Raw genomic sequence first — 19,813 nt, 5'->3', positions numbered from 1 at the left:
CACAAACGTGCAACAGCCTGTACCAGCCTGGAGTGGGGCTGCAGCCCCAGAGGTTCAACTGCCACGTGCCAGGGGCAGCTCCCACACAGACAGAGACTGAGCCCACCCACTGCAGAGATCCAGCTTGTATGGACACGAGTAATGTGTTCCCACCAGCAAACCTTGTCCTGCTCAGCCAGAGAGGGGCCTGGATGAGGCCCCGTGGTGCTGTGCTTATGTGGGTGCTCCAGGTGCCTGCTGGAGCATTTCCTACTGCTGGACCTGGAACCACAGAGCAGCAGCAGCTTTGCCTGTCTCATGCTGATGGATCCAGCATGATATATTTTCTTCTAACAAATACCATGACCATCAAATTACTGTTTATTCACATCTGAGTGACTGGTTTGAAAGGATGCAGGGCAAGAGGAAGAAAAAAATAAAGGAGAATACACACCTATGCATAAGCTTTTCAGGGCCTTCATTCACAAGGACTCCATTTTCTATAGGCTTGCCTTCCTTTGCAGATGGACTACTTGTATCTGAGAGGGTGAAAAAGTAAAAGTAAACATGAAAATGGTTAGGCAAAGAGACACAAGCATTTCACTTCAATCTGAATTGCCAGTTGCAGTCTTAATATGCAAACGAAGCAGGGAACACAAGTATTTACAAATAATAACAGAAAATTGACCAGGTGTACAAATCAGTTTAGTTCAACCCCCAACAGGGTTAAGTGCCAGGACAGGGAACATTTATTTTTCTAGAAAATGTAGGTCAGTAATGATAACGTAATACAATAATGAGGACATACTTTATGTTCAAGCATGCAACACCAAGTCACATGTGACCCACTCCATGGGAAAAAACCCAACACTCCAGCCACTCCTTGTCAAACCACAGTTCCTACATAGTTAGTTAAAAATTATTTTTATTTTAAAATGCAATGAGAAGACATTCTGTAAACGATGGAGTGAAGCTGTAAGAACAGCAGGCACGTGCTAGTAACTTTGAGTCCTCCTGCAAAGCTGAGCAGGAAGAAACGTGCAAAAGCCTGGTGTTTTAGGCAACTGTAGGAATCAGGTGACTTTAAGCAAGAGATCTTTCCATGAATTGTTATCCCACAACATCCCGCTTGTACCAAGATGTGGCACACTCCAGAAAACCTGTCAGCTTGAAATAGCACCCTTTTTTGAACAATTTAATTCAGTGTACTATAGTGCCATGAGTAAAACTTCTAGGTTCAGGTTATGACACTTTTCCTTATAAAAACCAAATGTCTGACTCCTGAAATGTTAGCCGTCAGTAAATGGAACTCTATTTTCATGTGTGAAAGTTAATTTGGAATTTGCAACAAGGAGTTTTGCATTTTTAAAGGCTCTGCATAGTTTATGCAAAGATACCCACCTGAAAATATTCAAAAGATATTCAGGAAAATTTGTGTAGATCTAGAGTCTGACATTTTCATGTTTTTATACTAAAGCACATATATGCATAAAAACAGATCATCAGCACATTAACTGTGGACTGCTTTCCTTTCCAGTCTGCAAACTGAATATTGGTCCATTACTCTAAAAACCCAAAGATAAATTGTTCAGCATGGTCTTAACAAAGACAAAATGCAGAGAATGTGAAAAAGTTCAGTAACTGAGTTCTTATTCATATGAATAAGGACCAACCAAGATGGGACTGCTAGTTATTTTAAGCACTTGACAGCATTTGTTTTGAAAGGCTCCCATATGAAAAACAGCAAGCATTCCAGTGACATACTGCTTTAGAACATTGCTGAAGAAAACAAAACCACAAATAAACCATCCTCCCCTAAAAGCTCAAATTTAATTTCATGTTGTAGGCCACAAAGATTTCTTGCTTATACCATTTTTAGCTCTGAGAACAAAAAATGCTCAAGACTGCCATAGTAAATCTGACACGTGCACTTAGGTTATAACCCCACTAATGAGGGTTTTGCAGAAAAAAGTACCCAGAAATTATAAAAGGGAATAGCTGTGAGTACTGAATACACATTTGAGAACAAAAGGGACCCTCAGGGCTCAATTCTGAATGACGCTTCTCTTGGTACACTCACTACATTTCTAGGTCCAGGGTGCATCTTTAAAGCTTCCTCATGGAAGCCTTTCAGATACAGAATTGCTGCTGCTGAGTTACCTACAAGCTGCCACACCAACTGCTGCAGCTCACACAAACAAGGACATGCAAACCATGCAAATACCTTCCACTGTGCAGATAAAATTCTTCTAATAATGACTCAGTCTCTTGTAAATAAACTGCAGTTACTCATATTACTCTCCAAGGCAAGCACTAATATAAAGCCACATGGCAAACAGTTACCTGTTTCCAGAGGTCGAATCATTCCTTCTAATGAAGGATCTGACTCTAAAAGCATATATAATTAACTTTTTTCCAGAACACACTCTACCATTTTCAATCTTTACAACCACACATCCAAGTAGAATAACCTAAACCACAAAACCCAAGGCAGAATCAAGTTTGCTGAAATTGACCTATTTTTAATCCCAAGCCACAAACACAGTTTTCCCACACAGAGAAGAAACCCCATGAAGCTGAGGATGGGAAAGGCAGCAGTAGAGCACAGGTAACCCTCAGGAATCCCAAAGCGAGAAAAAAAGTCTGGGAGGCAACAGGGACCAGAGCTGCAGTCAAACCTCAGGGGCTGGGTAGGAGGAGAGGCTTTCCCACCCTAGGAGAGCAGATGCATTCCAGCCAGAAAGCACCAAACCACAGTGTTCTCAGGCTGCCAACACAGAGCTTCAGACACGAGGGAGCCTCCCTTTAGGAGTGGGTGTGCAGATACCCTCCAGCCAACTCAGTCTGACTCCTGTCACAGACTCCTGTGTCCATCCAAGAGCCTGTGATTCTTAGTAATAGCGACCTTTACACATTCAATAAACATGAATATCATCCCTGTGAATCAGACAAGAAATTACTCTACTTTTCACTTTTTACCATTGGCAGAAGATCACTTGAGTGGAACTGATGAACAAATATGCTGCAAATAGGCCAACCCTGTGATACAGCAATCCACTCCAGATCACCAGGGTCATACTGAAGTTAGAAGTGCTTCTTATTAGAAAACTGCAGAGAACCATGGCAGAAGATAAAGCACTGGCTCACTTTCCAAAAGAAAATTCAGTAATTAAATGGAAAAATAAAGTAATTTAGTTTAATGAAAAGGATTTCAAAACCTACTTTTCCACATTTGAAAATGGGAGAAGACAAAGACTAAAAGAACAAGACTATTAAATGAGGCAAATCTTCATATTAAAGTCAACTTGTTAACTGCCTAGGGAAGCACAGAGAAAGTTTATTTGCCTACAAATTTCACATACACTGAAGACTGCAACAAGTCTGACTGTGCCCTAAGTAGCTACAGAAGCACCTACAGAACATACACAGAAGTTAACCTGATCCTGCTTCCACGGAACCTCTTCCCACAAGGTCTCCACAGTGAGACACCCACCCATGCAGCACCTGCTGCTTAAAGCATCCACCCAAACCAGCATCCCAGTCTGCAGAGCAACAGCTGGGACTACCACAAGAACTTTCCAAGAGGAATGCTAGCACACAGCAGGGCAGCCTGAGCTTGAGCCTCGAGATGACAGACCATCCCCAAATCCAGCTCCTTGGAAGAGGGAGCCAGGAGAAGATGCCACCTTGCACAGGCACGAAACAAACCCTGCCCATTCCTGACTCCAGGGGCAGCCTGGTGCCAGCCTGGACCTAGAGAGCTGCCCCAGGGGCACAATGCAAATTGGCAGCCTGGAACAATCAGTGGAGGTTTCAGAGGTAGAGCTTCGGAGAGCAAGGCAGACCATCACAGCCCTCCCACAGGCAACTCTGACATGAGCACCAGGAGCAGCTCCTTGCCAAAGGAAGCCCTTCAACACCTCTTTAACACTTCCCAGCTGCATCAGTGCAGGTAAATGTGGCACCATTTCCATTTTGCCCATGATGGACATGTGAGGAGTACACTAAAAAACACCTCTGTGTTCCCTCTAGGGAATGGGAAGGAACCAACAGTTTTCCAAATAGAAGACAAAGCAAAAAGCAGCCTCAGAGGCCCCTCCTTGTTCCCAAAGCCTTGTCTGCAGCACTCAGCATGTGCTACCAAACACAACTTAACCCCAGCCAGCACAGTGCAGGGGTTGCTTGCTCTTCTCAGCAGGAGTGTCAGGAAATCACCACAGGCAAGAGAGTGAAGAAAACAGGCTGGAGGCAAAGACTAAGTTCCCCTATTAAAATCCAATACTGCAACTGTCTGTAGATAAAAGAAAAATAAATCTGAAGTATATTCCTGTACCAGTGCAACTCTACAGCTGTTTTGTAAAGCAGAAGCAGGAGTCAAGGACAGCAGGTAGAGCACTGAGCCGCTTCTTCCTCCTCCCCATCCCCAAAGGAATTAGCTGCATAAAGAAGACACATCTTAACAGAGACAGGAAGGGTGCACAAACCCCAGCTGGCCTTCATGCAGTCTCACTACCATCTGAATTTTGCACTGAGAGGAAATTTTACTACAGATCTGTAACACATTTTCCTATTTTTAAGAAAGAATGTGTGTTTAACCTCACAGCCTTCAACATCCTCAAGAAATAAGCACCTCTACCTATACAGGCAATCACAAGAAATAGTAATTTCTTTTAACTTTCCTACCTACAGAAAGTACTATGGTTTTTCCTTTAACAGGACTCCCTTACTAAGACAACAGACATCAAGAGAGTTTATTTGTGAGCTTACCACTGTTCTCCATGGTTTGTTCAGCATTAGCATATGTACGAAGAAACTCAGCAAAAGCCCCATCCTGCTGCAGCAGCTCCTGGTAGGAGCCCATCTCAGAGATTTCTCCATCAGTCATTACCAGAATTGTATCCATTTGAGGCAGATAGTTGACTGCATGGGTTACCAAAACCCGAGTCTAAAAGGCAAAAGAGAAATAAAGGGTTTCTATCATCTCAGCTAGTGAATACCATGGTTGGACTACTGCTCTTTACTGCTTGAATTCTGTGTATAATAGAATAGTAATGAGGGCCAGGCATGCAGCATTTTTAAGAGAAAATTGTCTTGATTTTTCCATTAAATAATTTTGAATTACAGAAACCAAAGCACCTTTCACAACAAAAATCTCAGTGCTTTATAAAGTCCTCTAAAAATTGCAGAAGGATTCTTTCATTTTTCAGATGTTAGAAACAAAAGCCTAAATATGCAACTTGACAAACTTGTAATTATTTGAACTCAGCCAAGAAAAAGCATTCTCTAGAGACATTATAACATACTTTATTTTTCAGGATTCCTTTCGGCCCAATAACTTTTTCAAAAATATGTTTCCCAACATGAGCATCAACAGCTGATAAAGGATCATCAAGTAAATAGACATCTGCATTGCAGTAAACTGCCCGAGCAAGACTGACTCGCTGTTTCTGTCCTCCAGACAAATTCACACCCTGGGGAAACAAGAAAACGTGATCCTTTATTTACAGCTGAAAGATGATGTCTTGATACAGCTCAGGAAAGACACAAGTCATAGGTGATTTATTTAAATTAGAGGAATTTCAACATTGCATGGAACAGATCTCCACAAATAATTTCATTACCACAACAGCATAAGCAATCAGTCACAATCCTCTTGGAAGGAAGCACATCTATTCTGTTCTCACTGACAGTGAAGGGCTAGTCAAAAAAAAAAGTTTGCTAGTCTTGTAAAGCAATTAACCCTGACTGACCTACCTAACTCTGTACAATCAGAAGCTACTTTTCTTCTCAGCTCTATTTCTGCACTGCTGCCTCTGATTTAGGAAGCAAACTCTCTTCACGCTCTACAATGTGACTGGCCTGCTGACCAATGAGGAAGATAAAGCTGCACCTTTACTGCATGTGGGGCTGCCAGCTCTATGGACAGCTGGGAGCTACAGCCCACCTGGACCCTGCCAGCAGGCAGAGCACATGTGCCAGTACCTGAGGGCAGCAGCTCAGAGAACCCCCAGCAGCCACACACACACCCCCTGCCAGCTCCTGGTACAGGGCACCGGCTCCTGCTTCCACAGCACAGCACTGCAACATCCATGCGAGTTCCCAAACCCCACACCACCCCTGCTTCAGTAACCAAGGGCCAGATTCGGGGTGATGGTTGTTTGTGTGAACTGTGGTTTGGATTTTCCAGGGGGAGGTTGGGGTTGGAGGGGTGTTTGCTTGTTTTTAATGAAACTGAAGTGTTCAGAAGATTTTTCTCTTCCTGTTTCTATATATTTTTCAGCTTTATGACCATAGCAACTTAGAGACAATTAAAAACTGTCACTACAAGATGGTTTTACATTCCTAACTGAGGACAGGTTTCCTTCCTCCCCTTTGAGGCTTAAAGAGAAGGAAAACACACTTCAAATCTGCATCTTATTCTAGAGGATTTCTGCTCTGAATGTTTTAAATTCAATACAACTTTGAGATAAAGTAAAATAGAAGTCACACAGCCTTAACTACAAGCAATAGCACTGTTAAAGGTGGAGTGGGTATTGAAATACCTTTTCTCCTATTTCTGTTTTGTCTCCTGAAGGAAGAATCTCTACATCAGGCAGCAGTGCACAGGCCTCGATCACACGCTTGTACCGGCTCTCACTCATCTCCCTTCCAAAGACAATGTTATCTTCCAGAGTTGCATTTTGGACCCAGGCCTGCTGAGGAACATAGGCTACAGAGCCCTGCAAGAAAAGTAAAGTTCAGTACTTTAGACTAAGAGTCTGCACAGAGAGTCAAAGCACAGCAGGGCTTTGTGAGGCAGGCAGTGCTAATCACCTCACAAATTACCTACAGTCATTTCCAAACAAAGTACTTCTTGGGCTACCACCTCCTCCAAAATGTTATTTTTATAATCCTCTCTACAAGTGAATGTATCAAAGTGCATTGGTGGAAAATAAAGGACTTCAAACAAAATATGATTAACATAAACCTGGAGGAAACATTTGCTTAGAGAACATTTGCACAATTACTGCATGTCAAAAGTATTACTTCTTTCATATAATTATAAATTATGTTCTGCACAAAAGAGTTTAATCTGGAATGCAAGTGTTTTAACAAATGTACCCCTGCCAAGAGATTTCTGTAGAAAGCAGAGGAAGTGGTTTTCATATAAAAGTCACTTCAAAGGAAGAGACTGAGATAATACAGAGTATTTTGCTTTGAGTATCAGTTCTGCCTTCTCTTTCTGCACTAATAATTAGTGATTCAGATCTCAACTACTTTATTTTTCCACAACAATTTTGAAGGTGGCCAAACCTACAGACTTTCAAATGGAACGTATTTGTTTTGCTCTTAAAGTAATTTTCTTTCCAGGTCATTTTTTTCTCTGTTAGCTCTGTGCAGCTCTGATGTCCAAGAACAAACGAACTGCAACAGCAGCTTTTCCCACATTCAGGTCTCTGGGTGCACCCTCTCTCCTTGTAATTCTCTGATGTCTAAGAAGGTAGGGCCCAATACTGCTCTTCCTCAGAGAATATGTAACAGGGTATCCCCATCTCATACGCAGCTGCTAACAAGACTCACCAGAACACTCATCTTTGACACCTCCATTGTTTTATGTGACTAAATCTGACACCAACAGATTTGGATGCTGTGGGGTCAAGGCTTAACAAGCAATTACACAGAGTGCAAGCTAAGGCATATACATGGTTTGCCAGGAAATCAGGCTAAAAAGTGCACTCATTTGAAACGCTCTCTCTTCCCTCTTCACACTACTTGGAAATCTAGAAACCCTCTGGCACTACCCACAAACAGCTGAACAATTCTTCAGGCATGTCACACCTTGACAACCACGTAGCCTTCCTTTTTGTCCATCTCCCCCAGTAATGCAGACAGCAGTGAAGACTTTCCACAGCCAACTTGACCAACAACAGCCACCAAGGAGCCTTCGGGAACAGTGAAATTAATGCTGAAATAAAGTGCACATAATTCAGCCTTGCTTGCTGGCACACCCCAGTAGTTATTGAACTGCCCAACCAAAACCAGCTGCAGTGTGAACACCCACTGCAAATACTGACTCAGTGCTGAAATTTCAACTGCTTGAAAATCCAAACCTCTCATTCAGAAAGCACCCAGTTCTCCTCATATTTAGAACACAGCATCTTAATATGTAATTAGTCAAAAGGGGAAGAAAAAAGAAAGAAAAAAAAGCACTGTGACCCAGCCTTGCCAAGATTTCTCTCAAGTGTTCTATGAACATACATGTAAACACAGCATTTTTGTCCCAAAGAATTTGCCATTTAAGGCCCAAGAAAAAGCAGCCAAAGTTAAGAAAGGGAACAGGGCACAGGGAAGACACAGCTTGTAGCTGCATCACTGTTTGCCTTCTGCAGCCCGGGATCAGGGATAGCAGAGTACAGTGAGAATCAGGCTGTAAAACGGAGCCTGGGGATACAGGCAAACAGGAGGGACCAGAGCTGGCTGCATCCTCTAGCTGTGCTCATCCCACCTGCAGCACACAGCAAGAGCCCGGAATGCCCTGCAGCTCTCTCTTCCTCCATCCCTACATCTCTTGCTACCACCCTTTACGCATTCCATAAATGCAATAAAATCAAAGTCCCTCTAGTTCACAAAGCCCCAATCAAAAAAAAAAAATATATAGAACTGATGTTATTTGTTCTCTCTCTATGGCAACAAACTCTTCTCCATATGTACTCTATAACTCAAATATAGCTCATTTGTGATGCAGAAAGATTATGGAGTGGAATGAAGGGTACCAATCCCTACCTATTCAGCAAAGGAGGATCCATTTTGGCCCAGCTAAACGTTGCATTCTTCACAACAATGCATCCTTCAGCTGCAAAGAGAAAACTCATATTTATAAAAGTACCAGTGCAAGCAGCTAAACTGTGTGCTCTGGATCCTGCCACAGAAGTCAATCCAAACACACACGGGCAGAGGTATAAATCTACTTTTTCAGAACAATAACCCACTGCTTACCAAAAACTTGTGTTCTGCTTTTACCGAATTTAGCAGAGGTTCCAAGCTTACCCTTACTCAGGAACCAAGAGGTACATGAATGTCAGCTACACAGAGATACCAACTAAATCAGCTGCATCTCTAGCACTGCAAAATCAGTTGTGGAGTGGAGAGGAAAGAAACTATCTGAGAAGGAAGAAGAACCTTTACATAATTTTCATTTTACAAACTCCCGTCTCTGTTTTTTGGCTCAAATTTATCAGTGAAACCCACCAAAAATGCAATAAATTTGTTATAGAATGCAAAAGAAACCACCCAAACCTGTACACAATTATTTGCAATAGGCAAAGAAACTCACCCTCTTTTATGGGACCTCTGACTATGCTGTCAGGATCTAACTCTTCATGAGACAGGAACACCCTGAGGCGCTTCAAGGAGACACTGGCCTGCATGGAAAAAGGATGCAGAACTATTTATACTCTGCTTATTACATTTAAGTGCTCACTGTTTTGTGCCACATACACATTGTATCATTATTATGCACTCCTAATCCCTCCTTAAATCCACTGCATAGTTGCTTGGATAGTCATCAAACTTTCACTTCCCAACCCACAAGAAATATGGGTGATGTCAGGAACACCCATCCACCATAACTGGGATTATTTCACTTGCACAGCACTTAACACACAGGAACTGCAAGGCCCCTTCCAGAGGTGGCCAAATTTCCCCAGCGGTCATTCTCTAAGCAGGGGAATGTTATCTTTCCACCCAGGGCCTTCCTTCTGCACAGGAACACCTGTTAATGACTGAAGTCTTACTTCTACTATGCTGCTGATGACCATAGGAAGCATGTTCAGTGGAAACCTGAGGATGTTGAACAATGCCAGAGAAACAAAGGCCTTCTGAGCATCCAAGATGTTGTTCTTATTTATCATGACATACACAGCAAATGTGGACAGGGCGACCTGAAACAAAATGTAAGGGTTACAGTGAGGGTAACGTGCCTTAAAGCCACCAAGTCAGGAGTACACAGTCTGACAACTGGAATCAGAAGACTATAAATCAAACAAAGAAGAATGTTCTGACAACTTTCTTGTTCCTGACAACACTTTTTGCAAAAGGAACACATGATTTAAATCTGCTGTTGTAAAAAGAAGTAGATGGCTCCTCTTGGAAAAGTGGTTAAGTGCTCACTTTCTTCACGTAGCAAAGGCGAAAGCACAAATGTCCCAGGTCACACAGTAGGAGAAAGTAAGTAGAGAAATGATCACTGGTCTTTTTTCCTGATCTCCTTCAGTTTTAAGGCACTCCTCATAGTATCAGATATTAGATCAGTAACATATATAGACAGAAGAGTTAGAAGCGTCCCAATACAAACCTGTTTTATATTTTGTAGAGACTACCACAACCCTAGATTTCCAAATACAGCCCACTTTATTATGGACAGACCATTTTCCAACAAACTTGAAATGTTATTGCATTACAAAGATGAAGCCTTTTAGTAACTACAATTTTCTGCTGTGAACTGTTTCAGTTTCATACTGAAACAAGAAAATTACACGGAACCATTTTTATCATGAGTCCTAAGCTATAAAAATAATTCCAAACATCCATATACTTTTTTTAATGTGTTGAATAAATTATAGTAAAATTAAACCAAACTAAGTAAAACCAGATGTTTACTTTCAGAACTATTCCCTCCATAGTGTTTTCTTCTGTGATAATACCACTCATACCTCAGTATATCACAAGATCCAGCAGCTTTTTCCCACAGACTGCCACTTAAAACAAGAAATCAAGGTAGATAAACCTCTGGCATCGCTCCTCCTAAAAGACTTGAGATAATGAGCTCTCCACCGAAGGAACAGTCTCATCTAAGCACAGCATCCATTGAAGACATCAGTTATTTCTGTTAAAAAATCTGACTGCTGTGAGGACATGTATTGTTCTTGGTGCAGCAGCTGTCTCAGCTGCGCCTTGTACAGGGGCTTGTTTGTACAGCCCTTAGTTTGGACAACCACATCCCAGGGAGAAAGCCCTCCCATGGAGATCAGAAACAAACAGGGTCCAAAGAATAACCTCACAAGCAGCATGTCTGCGCTGGTGTTGCCAGCAATTAGTCTGAAATACACCCTTATCAGCACACACAGCAGCAGGGGAGGTACTGCAAAACGAGTACCCTGGCACTGTTATTAAACAGCGTTTTTAAAAACCCTGGCCATGGAAAGAGAGGAAAGAGTAGAGGAAATAAAAGTTTTGAATGTCAAAAGTGCTTTCAAGTAGGCATTTGCAATAATTTTTTTAAATCAAAATATACAAAAAAAAAACCCCAAACATCCAAGAAACAAGATGCTGAAGAGCAGCCTTGCACTTTGGGTTGTGCCCCAGTGGCAAAGCTCCCGTGGAGCCACAGGTACACAACCCCCGTGTGTGCTGGAGCAGAGCTACACGTTAACCAATCTGTCTTCTCAGGCTCCACAGAACAGCATCAGGGACTCCACCTGCAGAGTTTTATTTAGAAATTTCATTTAATAATGTATTTATATTAAGATAATCTCAGACTTCTTTTAGAAAAGCATTCACTTAAGAATGCAGCTGATGCTTCCTACCCAGGGCACTGCTTCTCTGCCTTTCATCATGCCTAGAGCATAATGTAAACTCTATAAATGTTTGCAGGGAAGGAATCTGAGGCTGGAAAGTACACTTAAACACCTTCAACTGGAACAGCACATATTTTATCCTAATGTAGGCACGGCTTTTAATTGCTTCTGCAGACAAGAGCACTGGCCCCTTGTTCTAATAGGGTCTGAAGCAATTTTGATGTGATTCACTCTTCTCTCCCTTGTATTAGTTGAAATGTAAGCTAACCACAAGCACAGGAAGGATGTTTCACGTAGCGTGGATTTTTTTTTTTTTAAAGAATTTGAAGCCATCTCAGGCTACACAATGGCTTTGCCTCTTCCACACTGTTCTTAAACAGATGCTGGAGAACCCTGGCCAGAGTCACTCCTGGAGCACAACATCCCATTTAACCAGGAACTCTTATGTAAGGGCCTGATGCTCTCAGAAACACATTGAAGTAAGGGATTTTTTTACTCTCCTAAATCTGACCATACCTTTCATCTTAGGTTCCTCAAGTACTCAACCAAAAATAGGAGGGGATGCAGAGGAGATTTTAATTTCCAATACTTTGGCCATTAACTTCTAGAATACATCCAACCTGAATGTTACTGAGTTTCAGAGAAAACAGTAGTGCCTTTCCATAGAGAAGTGGACCCCTAAGTGTTCCATCACCCACCACTCTGGAGGGCATTTTGACTCAACTCATTAAAACACAAAACCAAAAGAAGTCCTCAAGTGCTGCCTTGGAAACCACAACCCCAAAAAGGAGAGAAGACTTCTAGATTTGTTTCACTTACCAAAAACGGAGCACAAACCCAAGTGAAGGTTGCCATTGCAGCAAGGTAAGCAGATTTTTTTAGGACTTGGAGTTCTTTCTGTCTGATCTCTAATACCTTCTCTCTGAAGGCTAATTCCCAAGCATAAAGTTTCAGAACTTTAATCCCATTGAGAATTTCATTCATCAGCTTAATTCTGTTGTCTTTGCTCTTCATTTGAGCCACCTAAAAACAACATTGCAAAAAATAATTAACAGAGCACAATACTTGGCAGAACCTCAAAGTTCTGAGCTTTCTATTTTGCAATGGCAAATTTACCTCATTATCATCAAATGCTTACTAGCTTCCCAAGCAGGAAATCTGAGATACTATCTGAACAAACAAATATGCAGAATTAACAAGACGTTTTAAACCAATTAAAAGAATGCTTCATGTAACTACAAATCCAAACCAAGATCAAAACAATTGTGGCACTGGTTTAAGTATGATTAACCCTGCGTTAGGGAGCCCTGAGACTCAGGTACAATATGCAGTTAAAAAATAAACCACTAAGATGTGCAGCTTGCATCTAACCTTAGACCAAACTGGATTTTGCTTCATTTTCAGCAATATCAATGGCTTTCTGATGGTGTACTAAGGCAAGAAGTTTTCCATTCAGCCATTCTTAAGTTTCCATCTTCCTAAAATATTTTAACGAGGGCAGTGCAAAGCTGAACTGCTGCTGACTCAGCAGAGGCAGCCAGCAGAATGCACTGGCACAGCCATCCCAGACCAGAGGCAAGGTGGCTGTGGCAGGCCAGGTGTCCCTACCTCTCCCCTGTGGGAATCGAATGCTGTAACATGTTTTAATGAACTTCTAACTAAGGTTTCACTTAAGCATATCAATCTTTTCTGACATTCAGCAAATTCAGTCAGTAGTGAAGTCTGCACAAAGCATGTGGTGGGGCTGTTGGAAGTAGTTTTTGCAGGAGAAAACTTGAATTTGAGTCTACGCTTATTTATGTGCGCTCTCTGCAACAAACTGATCCCCACTAAATAAAATCAACACGGGATCAAAAACAGCCAACAACTAAGACTTCCCCTTCTTCATCTCTCCAGGAAGCAAACAATAAAAAGGACAAGCTACACATACTGGAAATATGAGTATTTCATTCATTCAGGTTCATTAAGCAGACAGTAGTTCACATTTGCACTTTAGTTTTTAGGCAATTTAAAAACTGAACTAATTCCAATTCAATCACTGGACATCTCATGAAGCTGCCTAAAGCGCTACCTTGGCCTTCACTAGTGCAAATTTTTAGACCATTATGCACAGATCAGCTGTAAGGCTGAAAAATGCATGAGTTTGTTTGTCCTGAATACACAACACCTCTGACCTTTCTTTCCCTTCCCTTTTTTTAAGGGATAGACAGAGGGATGGGAGAAAATAAAAGGAAAAACCTACAGGAGCAAGTCAAAGAACAGATGTTTCTTAAAAGCACTATATAGAGGTGCTAACCTGATAGGTTTTTGTCTTCATTGCCATCACAGCGTTTACTGGAACCAGAAGGATCATGACAGCAAGCCCTGCCAGCACTGAAGGACCTAAATTCTGAAAAGTACATAATTGCAAGCATTTATTCAAACTAATTTTTCAAAATCTTGACTCAAACCACTGCATACACTACAGAAAATCATTCTGAAATAGGTTTTCAGCTTGGGGGAAGAAGAGGAGGATCAAGTAGGGGCTTAGGTTAATATCTATATACTTTGACTTTTGAAACAAACATACATAGCCCCCATTGAGAGGTACATATAGCTCAATCTCTCTCCAAATAGCTCGCTATACACACACACAAATACGTTTTAACACTTTCCACTTTTTGCTGATTTGTCTGTTCTTCTGAAGAAGAATCAGCCCAGTGCTATGTGAACCAGAAATAGCAGACATCTTCCATGGTGACTCTAGAACCAAGAGAACTTTTAGTTAAATCAAGGGACATATAAGATACTCTGGGTGCTGCAGTGCCTCAAAAGATAACAGCTCCCCTCTGCATCCTCCCCGTACGAGCTCAGATGTGAATTCAGAACCTCCTGCCTTCCTTCTTGATGGCAGTGACAAAAGCAGCTCTGAATGGCTTCCTAATAAACAGCACTTTCCCCTCACTGCTGCAAACCCTCCAGTGATCTCAACAACAGCTGTGTGTAGTCACAGAACCATGAAAGCAGCACATTGCCAAAGTCAAAACAGGAAACAACACACAGTGCTCACCTGCCACAGTAAGTACAGTGCTAGTATCACCTGGAGAGGTGCAGACCAAATCATGTTTATATAGGTAGCCAAGTCCATGAATCTCTGAGCATCTACAGACATCAGATTCACAATCTCACCCACAGTAGAAGTCTTCCTAGCAGAATTTGTGATAACAAGTGCCTACATGTAAGTAAAAAATAAAAAACAATTAAAACAACATGAGGGGAGACTTAGTCATTTGCATTTTCTCCACAGAATTCAACTGCTTTACAGAACTGCTTCTTTAAAATTACAAGCAATCCTTTTCCTCCTTCATACTCTGTTTACCATATACACCTGGCAAAATGCAAGTTGAACAGTTTGAATCAATCAGCTGGGCTTAAGCTAATACAGAATTAAAGTCAATAAGCAAACTTTGGGGTTAGGGCTGGTGGTTTGATTGCTTGGGGGTACCATTTACTAGGTTTGTTTTGTGTTTTTGTTCTAGTGTAAGAAGTGGAATCTTAATTTCTTGTGACACATTTATCTAACACAGAGCTATTGGTCCTCAGCTGTCTAAAATGTTCCATCTTATTCTAAGGTAAGGTGGCACTGCTGGTAAATCTCAAATGAAGTTGTAAATGTAGATGCACCTTAATTTCTGCACCAACTGAAGCACTGCACACCCCTAATCTAATGAGGCAAGGTTTCTTATTTGACAGTGAGAAGCAGCATATTAACTAGTAAATTAGAAAACTGCCCTAGCTTAAAGGCTTTTATTTATAAATTAGACATGCTCTTATTTCTATTAAGAGTTAGGAATCAGCATACCAGAGTCTCCTAACTTATTATTCAGACTTAAGTGATGCATTCTCACAGTCACAGATACTGCATATTTGCAGTCACAGCATTGTTGTACATTTAAAGAAACACCTACCTTTCGATAAATTACACCAACAATGGCTGTTTTGAGCCTCATTCCAGTTACAAAGCAAATATGAAAATACTGGTGAAGAATCAGTGTCTGAAGACAGGCACAAACAAACAGCAGCACCGTATAAAAGTAGCCTTGCCAGTTTGGGGCAGCTTTGTTACTTACAAAGTTGAGCAGCAACCTGTGGGGAGAGAAATGAGTTCTTTTGATAGATGGAAAACAGAACCAAATGTCATGGTTACACCCTTAGGTTATGCCAAACGTTGTATGGGTCATTCAAGCACCTAAAGTACCAAACTTAGATAAAACACTTAAGCAAACTTCTTGGAAACTAGAGATCATTTTCTATGAGCACACATCACTCCCTCCTTAAATACCACTCTGAAACATGGAGTAGCACATAGCTTACACGCACAGCATTCTCTTGGAGCTACACTGAAAAGTTTCATATCCCCTCCAGCTGAAATACAACCACTTGCACTTGCTTTACTTCTCAGCTCAAAGCAATACAAGCTCTCCCAGCCCCTCAGCTCTTTGCTGCATCACCTACTGTGATGTGTAGGCACAGAATAATTACAGGTTAGAACTGAGTAAACTCTCCTGCTATTGTTGATTATGTTCCTGCCCTGCCTTCCTGGTGTCAAAAAGGAAAATAAGAAGTCAAACATTTATTGCATGATGTTGCAATTTGAAAACCAATGGACCAAAATCACCTTTGTCTGTGGTTTCTCCCTTGTATGACACCTCTTCCTCATTGCATCAGCTGAAGGCAAAGCAGCTTGGGGAGTGAAATACCAGCATGTTTTAAAACCTGTTCACATACTTTTAATACAATAATAAAGTATATAGGTCTTACTTCAGAATTTCTGGGCCTGAAAACATCAAGAGATCATGTGCAGCTTTAAAAAGGAAGCTCATGAGAAAATAGGGTCCAAAGGTTTTGTATAAAACCTTGAATAAAGATGCTTCAGAGCTCTTCTGAGATGGTTTTATAATCAAAGCTTCAACCTCTTCTGTCACATCACCATTTGAGTCTCCTGATTTTTGCTGCTTTTTCGGCACATATAACATGTTTAGTGGTTGCCTGGAAAAACATGAGGTATAGAATGTAGCCTTTATTCAAGCATAAAGCCAACTGGGAAAATGTACACTATACAAACAGGATGTAAATTACCTCGTTATGATTCTTAATAGTTTAACTGGGTTTTACTGTCAAACGTTTTAAATCACACAACGTAACTACATGAACTGGCCATTCAGAAATGGCTTTCTTTGCTTGGATAGGTAACATTCCTGTAAATCTCTCCTGTAAGTCTTCCCTGGGGAATGAGGAATACAGCTCAGAGCAGAGGATATTATTATTCTAGAACCCAGTATGCTGAACTTCCATCAAAATCAAGGCTTCACTGTACCACCAGAGTTAAAAGACTGAAGTCAGATTTATGCCAAGATATCCCCAATGGACTGAACACATTCTTTTCTTACATCTGGCTTATGCTAAACTACATGCTCTGAACTGAGGACAAGCTGTATGTAAAACACACAGTGTAAGCAAGCACGCAATTTTCCTTCAATGAAAAGGTGCTCCTATTTGCTGCAGCCAAGGATGATGAAAGTAGAATGGAGACTGCAGGCATGCAGTCTTTCTAATTTTAGTCATCTGGCTTAGATGCTCAGACTCCCTATATAGTCAAAAGAAAGGAATAAGCTGCTCACTTTTACACCCTGAACTACCCTCCTGAGGCTTTGCCAATTACAGAGGGAGCCCAAGCTCCTAAATTACATGACAGAAGTTTGTGTCCAAACATTCCCTCCCCAGGGAAAAAAAACCCATACATCAAAAGTCACAGTAATAAGTTTTGGATCATGAAAGACTAAGGGAAAGTCAATGCAGCTCTTCATAAAGAAGGAACACAATGCCCTATTTGGTTCCTGCTCCGTGCACACTTCAGGACAAACACAGGCAGCCACATGGGCCTTACAAAAGCAGGTTTGGTAACAAATGACAAATACCTCTAAGTAGAGGCTGAGTAACTTGAGCTTTTTAAACCTTTATATCTTGGCAGAACTGGAAGCCAGGATAACTGAACTTACCTCTTGGTCTTTGACCACTCTTTTGCCCAATTTCTAGCCAAACCTGGCACTATTTCCTCTGATTTGTCCTCTTTATTTAATGACCACAGGTCCTTGGCTTCCAAAGGACTCCGATAACCCTGAATCATCAACCTGCATTAGAAAGAATTAGCAAATAAATTTAAGAACACTAGAAATGTTTGTATGCATATACAGACACAGATACATAGACACAGTTGCATCTGGCCCCAGAACAAAGCCAGCTCTCCACAAAGATGCAGCTAGCACTAGTGCCTGCAGCAACACAGGTCCAGATGCTAAAACATACATCCTCCTGTCTTTACTGGGAGAATTAGACACCAAAACATCTAAGGATCCAGGATATGCCACTGAATTCAAATTTCAGGGAAAATAAAAGAAAGGATAAAGTGATCTCATTTGAAAATCAGCCAGGCACTTAATATTCCCATGCCTAGCAAGTTTCAAAATCGTTATTAGCCTTTAATTTCACAAAGTAATTCCTTTCATCTAGCTTTCTGTTGGAACTCTGGCCAAGTACCAGCCACAACTATATACCAGTATTATTTTACATGTTTCTGTGTTTTAATTCACAAATAATATAGCATTACTAAAATTAAGTTAATGGGGAAAAAAAGAGCCCATTGGACAAAAAGAGGTAATGGTTTTCAATGTCTTAACCTCTAAATACAGCAAATAATTTCTACCTTCTTGTATTTCCCAAAGAATATTTTTTACTATATTCTTTCATCAAACACACTAAATATATACTGTCAAAATTTAAAATTACAAAGACCCTACAAAGGAAATTAAAAAATATTAATCAAATTTGAAGAAAAAATTGTTTTAATCTATGACACAACCAACCAAAACAACCAAAATTACTGTTGCATGATTATTGCTAATTTCACTCTAAAAGCAGGATCCCAAAGTGCCATCTAACTTGAACTGGTGCTTTATGCAGAGCTTGATCTTACCCAGTGATCCACCAGAATGTGATTCTGGAGAGGAAAGAAGCACTGAACTCTGGACATGGATTCTAAAGGAGAGAAAAAGAAATCAATCCACATGCGAAGTGACTGATGCAGGGCCTAAAGAAACAAGCAGTGCAGAGAAGATGTGGCCAGACAGTCTCTCCAGGTGTCATGTTCAGTGCCTATGTCAATGCAAGGTACGCTACCATATGAGGGCACAAATATGTTAATTGGGTAGTTAATCATGAATGAAAAATTCAGTTCTCCTGTTCTAGCAGTGAAGTGCTAGGACTCCATTGACACAGATACACAAATGAAAAAAAATTGTAAACTCCATGAAAGCACCCCAAAACACCCTTTAGGAGCCCTGCATCTCATTCATCAAATATGTATGGGAAACTAAAGTATCTATACTTAAGTAGCTCAGCACAGCTCCTTCAGTGCACAGCTTGCTCGGGTCCTACACCCAGCACAAAGGCTGGCTCTTTCAGCTGCTCTCCAGGTTCACATCCTCTCCTAATCTGGCTGGGTTAAAAGAGCATTAAGAAAGGCTGGGAGAATTTCAATGGTATGAAAAATTAATTTACTTGCAGAATTTCTGTGCACATTTCTCTCTTCCCTCTTTCAGAGCTCTGAACAGCATCTAAGGAATGCTACCACCACTCCTTAGGCACAACAAACCACTGGTTTTATCATCAACTATAACTGGAGCAACTCAGATATTCTATCTACAGAAGTTACCAAACATCACTAGAGTATTGCAACTAAAAGAGCCAGAGCCAAGTGTTTCAATCATATGCATTTTTAACTCATGTCTGTGTAGCCTGGCTTCTCCTGTACTGTGCCGTCCTGCACCGTGTTATAATCCAACTACACAAAACAGTCTTGCATTTTCTCTTCTTCACATAGCCTTTTCTGCAACTTTTACAAGGAACAATAAAAGTATGTATCAGACAGATGCTTTTGTTTTTTGAAAGGGGATAAGAGTTTCACATCTCCAAAGTATTCAAACACCTGCAGTAAAATGATTGCAAACAAATCCAATACCATCAATTAGTGAATAAATAAAAGTTTTTAAAGTTAGAGAAGGGGAAGGGGACAAAACTTTGAGAGTTCAGCCACTCCTGCTTTCCTGACAGACAGACTTCTACTTCAACAAATACAGGGAATACTTTCAACTACACCAAAATTTTAAAATATTCTGAACTTTACATAAAATGCTGTATTGCTTTTTTTCCTTTGTATTTTTTTTAATCTACTTGCTGGTGGA

The 19,813-nt window shown here is 40.9% G+C and overlaps 1 protein-coding gene across 1 annotated transcript in view; it reads right to left on the bottom strand.

Annotated features, from left to right (window-relative positions):
- Positions 1–19,813, bottom strand: part of ABCC1 (ATP binding cassette subfamily C member 1) — a 48,126-nt gene that overhangs the window by 11,455 nt on the left and 16,858 nt on the right. Inside the window, 15 exon segments of the mRNA XM_042037169.1 lie at positions 434–518; positions 4,747–4,924; positions 5,283–5,450; positions 6,522–6,698; positions 7,798–7,924; positions 8,743–8,812; positions 9,293–9,380; positions 9,753–9,899; positions 12,354–12,557; positions 13,831–13,923; positions 14,584–14,745; positions 15,482–15,659; positions 16,335–16,562; positions 17,573–17,704; positions 18,547–18,608. Of these exon segments, the coding sequence (XP_041893103.1) occupies positions 434–518; positions 4,747–4,924; positions 5,283–5,450; positions 6,522–6,698; positions 7,798–7,924; positions 8,743–8,812; positions 9,293–9,380; positions 9,753–9,899; positions 12,354–12,557; positions 13,831–13,923; positions 14,584–14,745; positions 15,482–15,659; positions 16,335–16,562; positions 17,573–17,704; positions 18,547–18,608 (2,099 nt within the window).

Source organism: Corvus kubaryi, unplaced genomic scaffold, assembly GCF_017639235.1.
Source record: "Corvus kubaryi isolate FWS band 111438036 unplaced genomic scaffold, C.kubaryi_AGA036_p1.0 37387, whole genome shotgun sequence".
Taxonomy (NCBI): domain Eukaryota; kingdom Metazoa; phylum Chordata; class Aves; order Passeriformes; family Corvidae; genus Corvus; species Corvus kubaryi.
The sequence above is the reverse complement of the archived record's forward strand: the minus strand, read 5'-3'. Positions and strand labels throughout refer to the sequence as shown.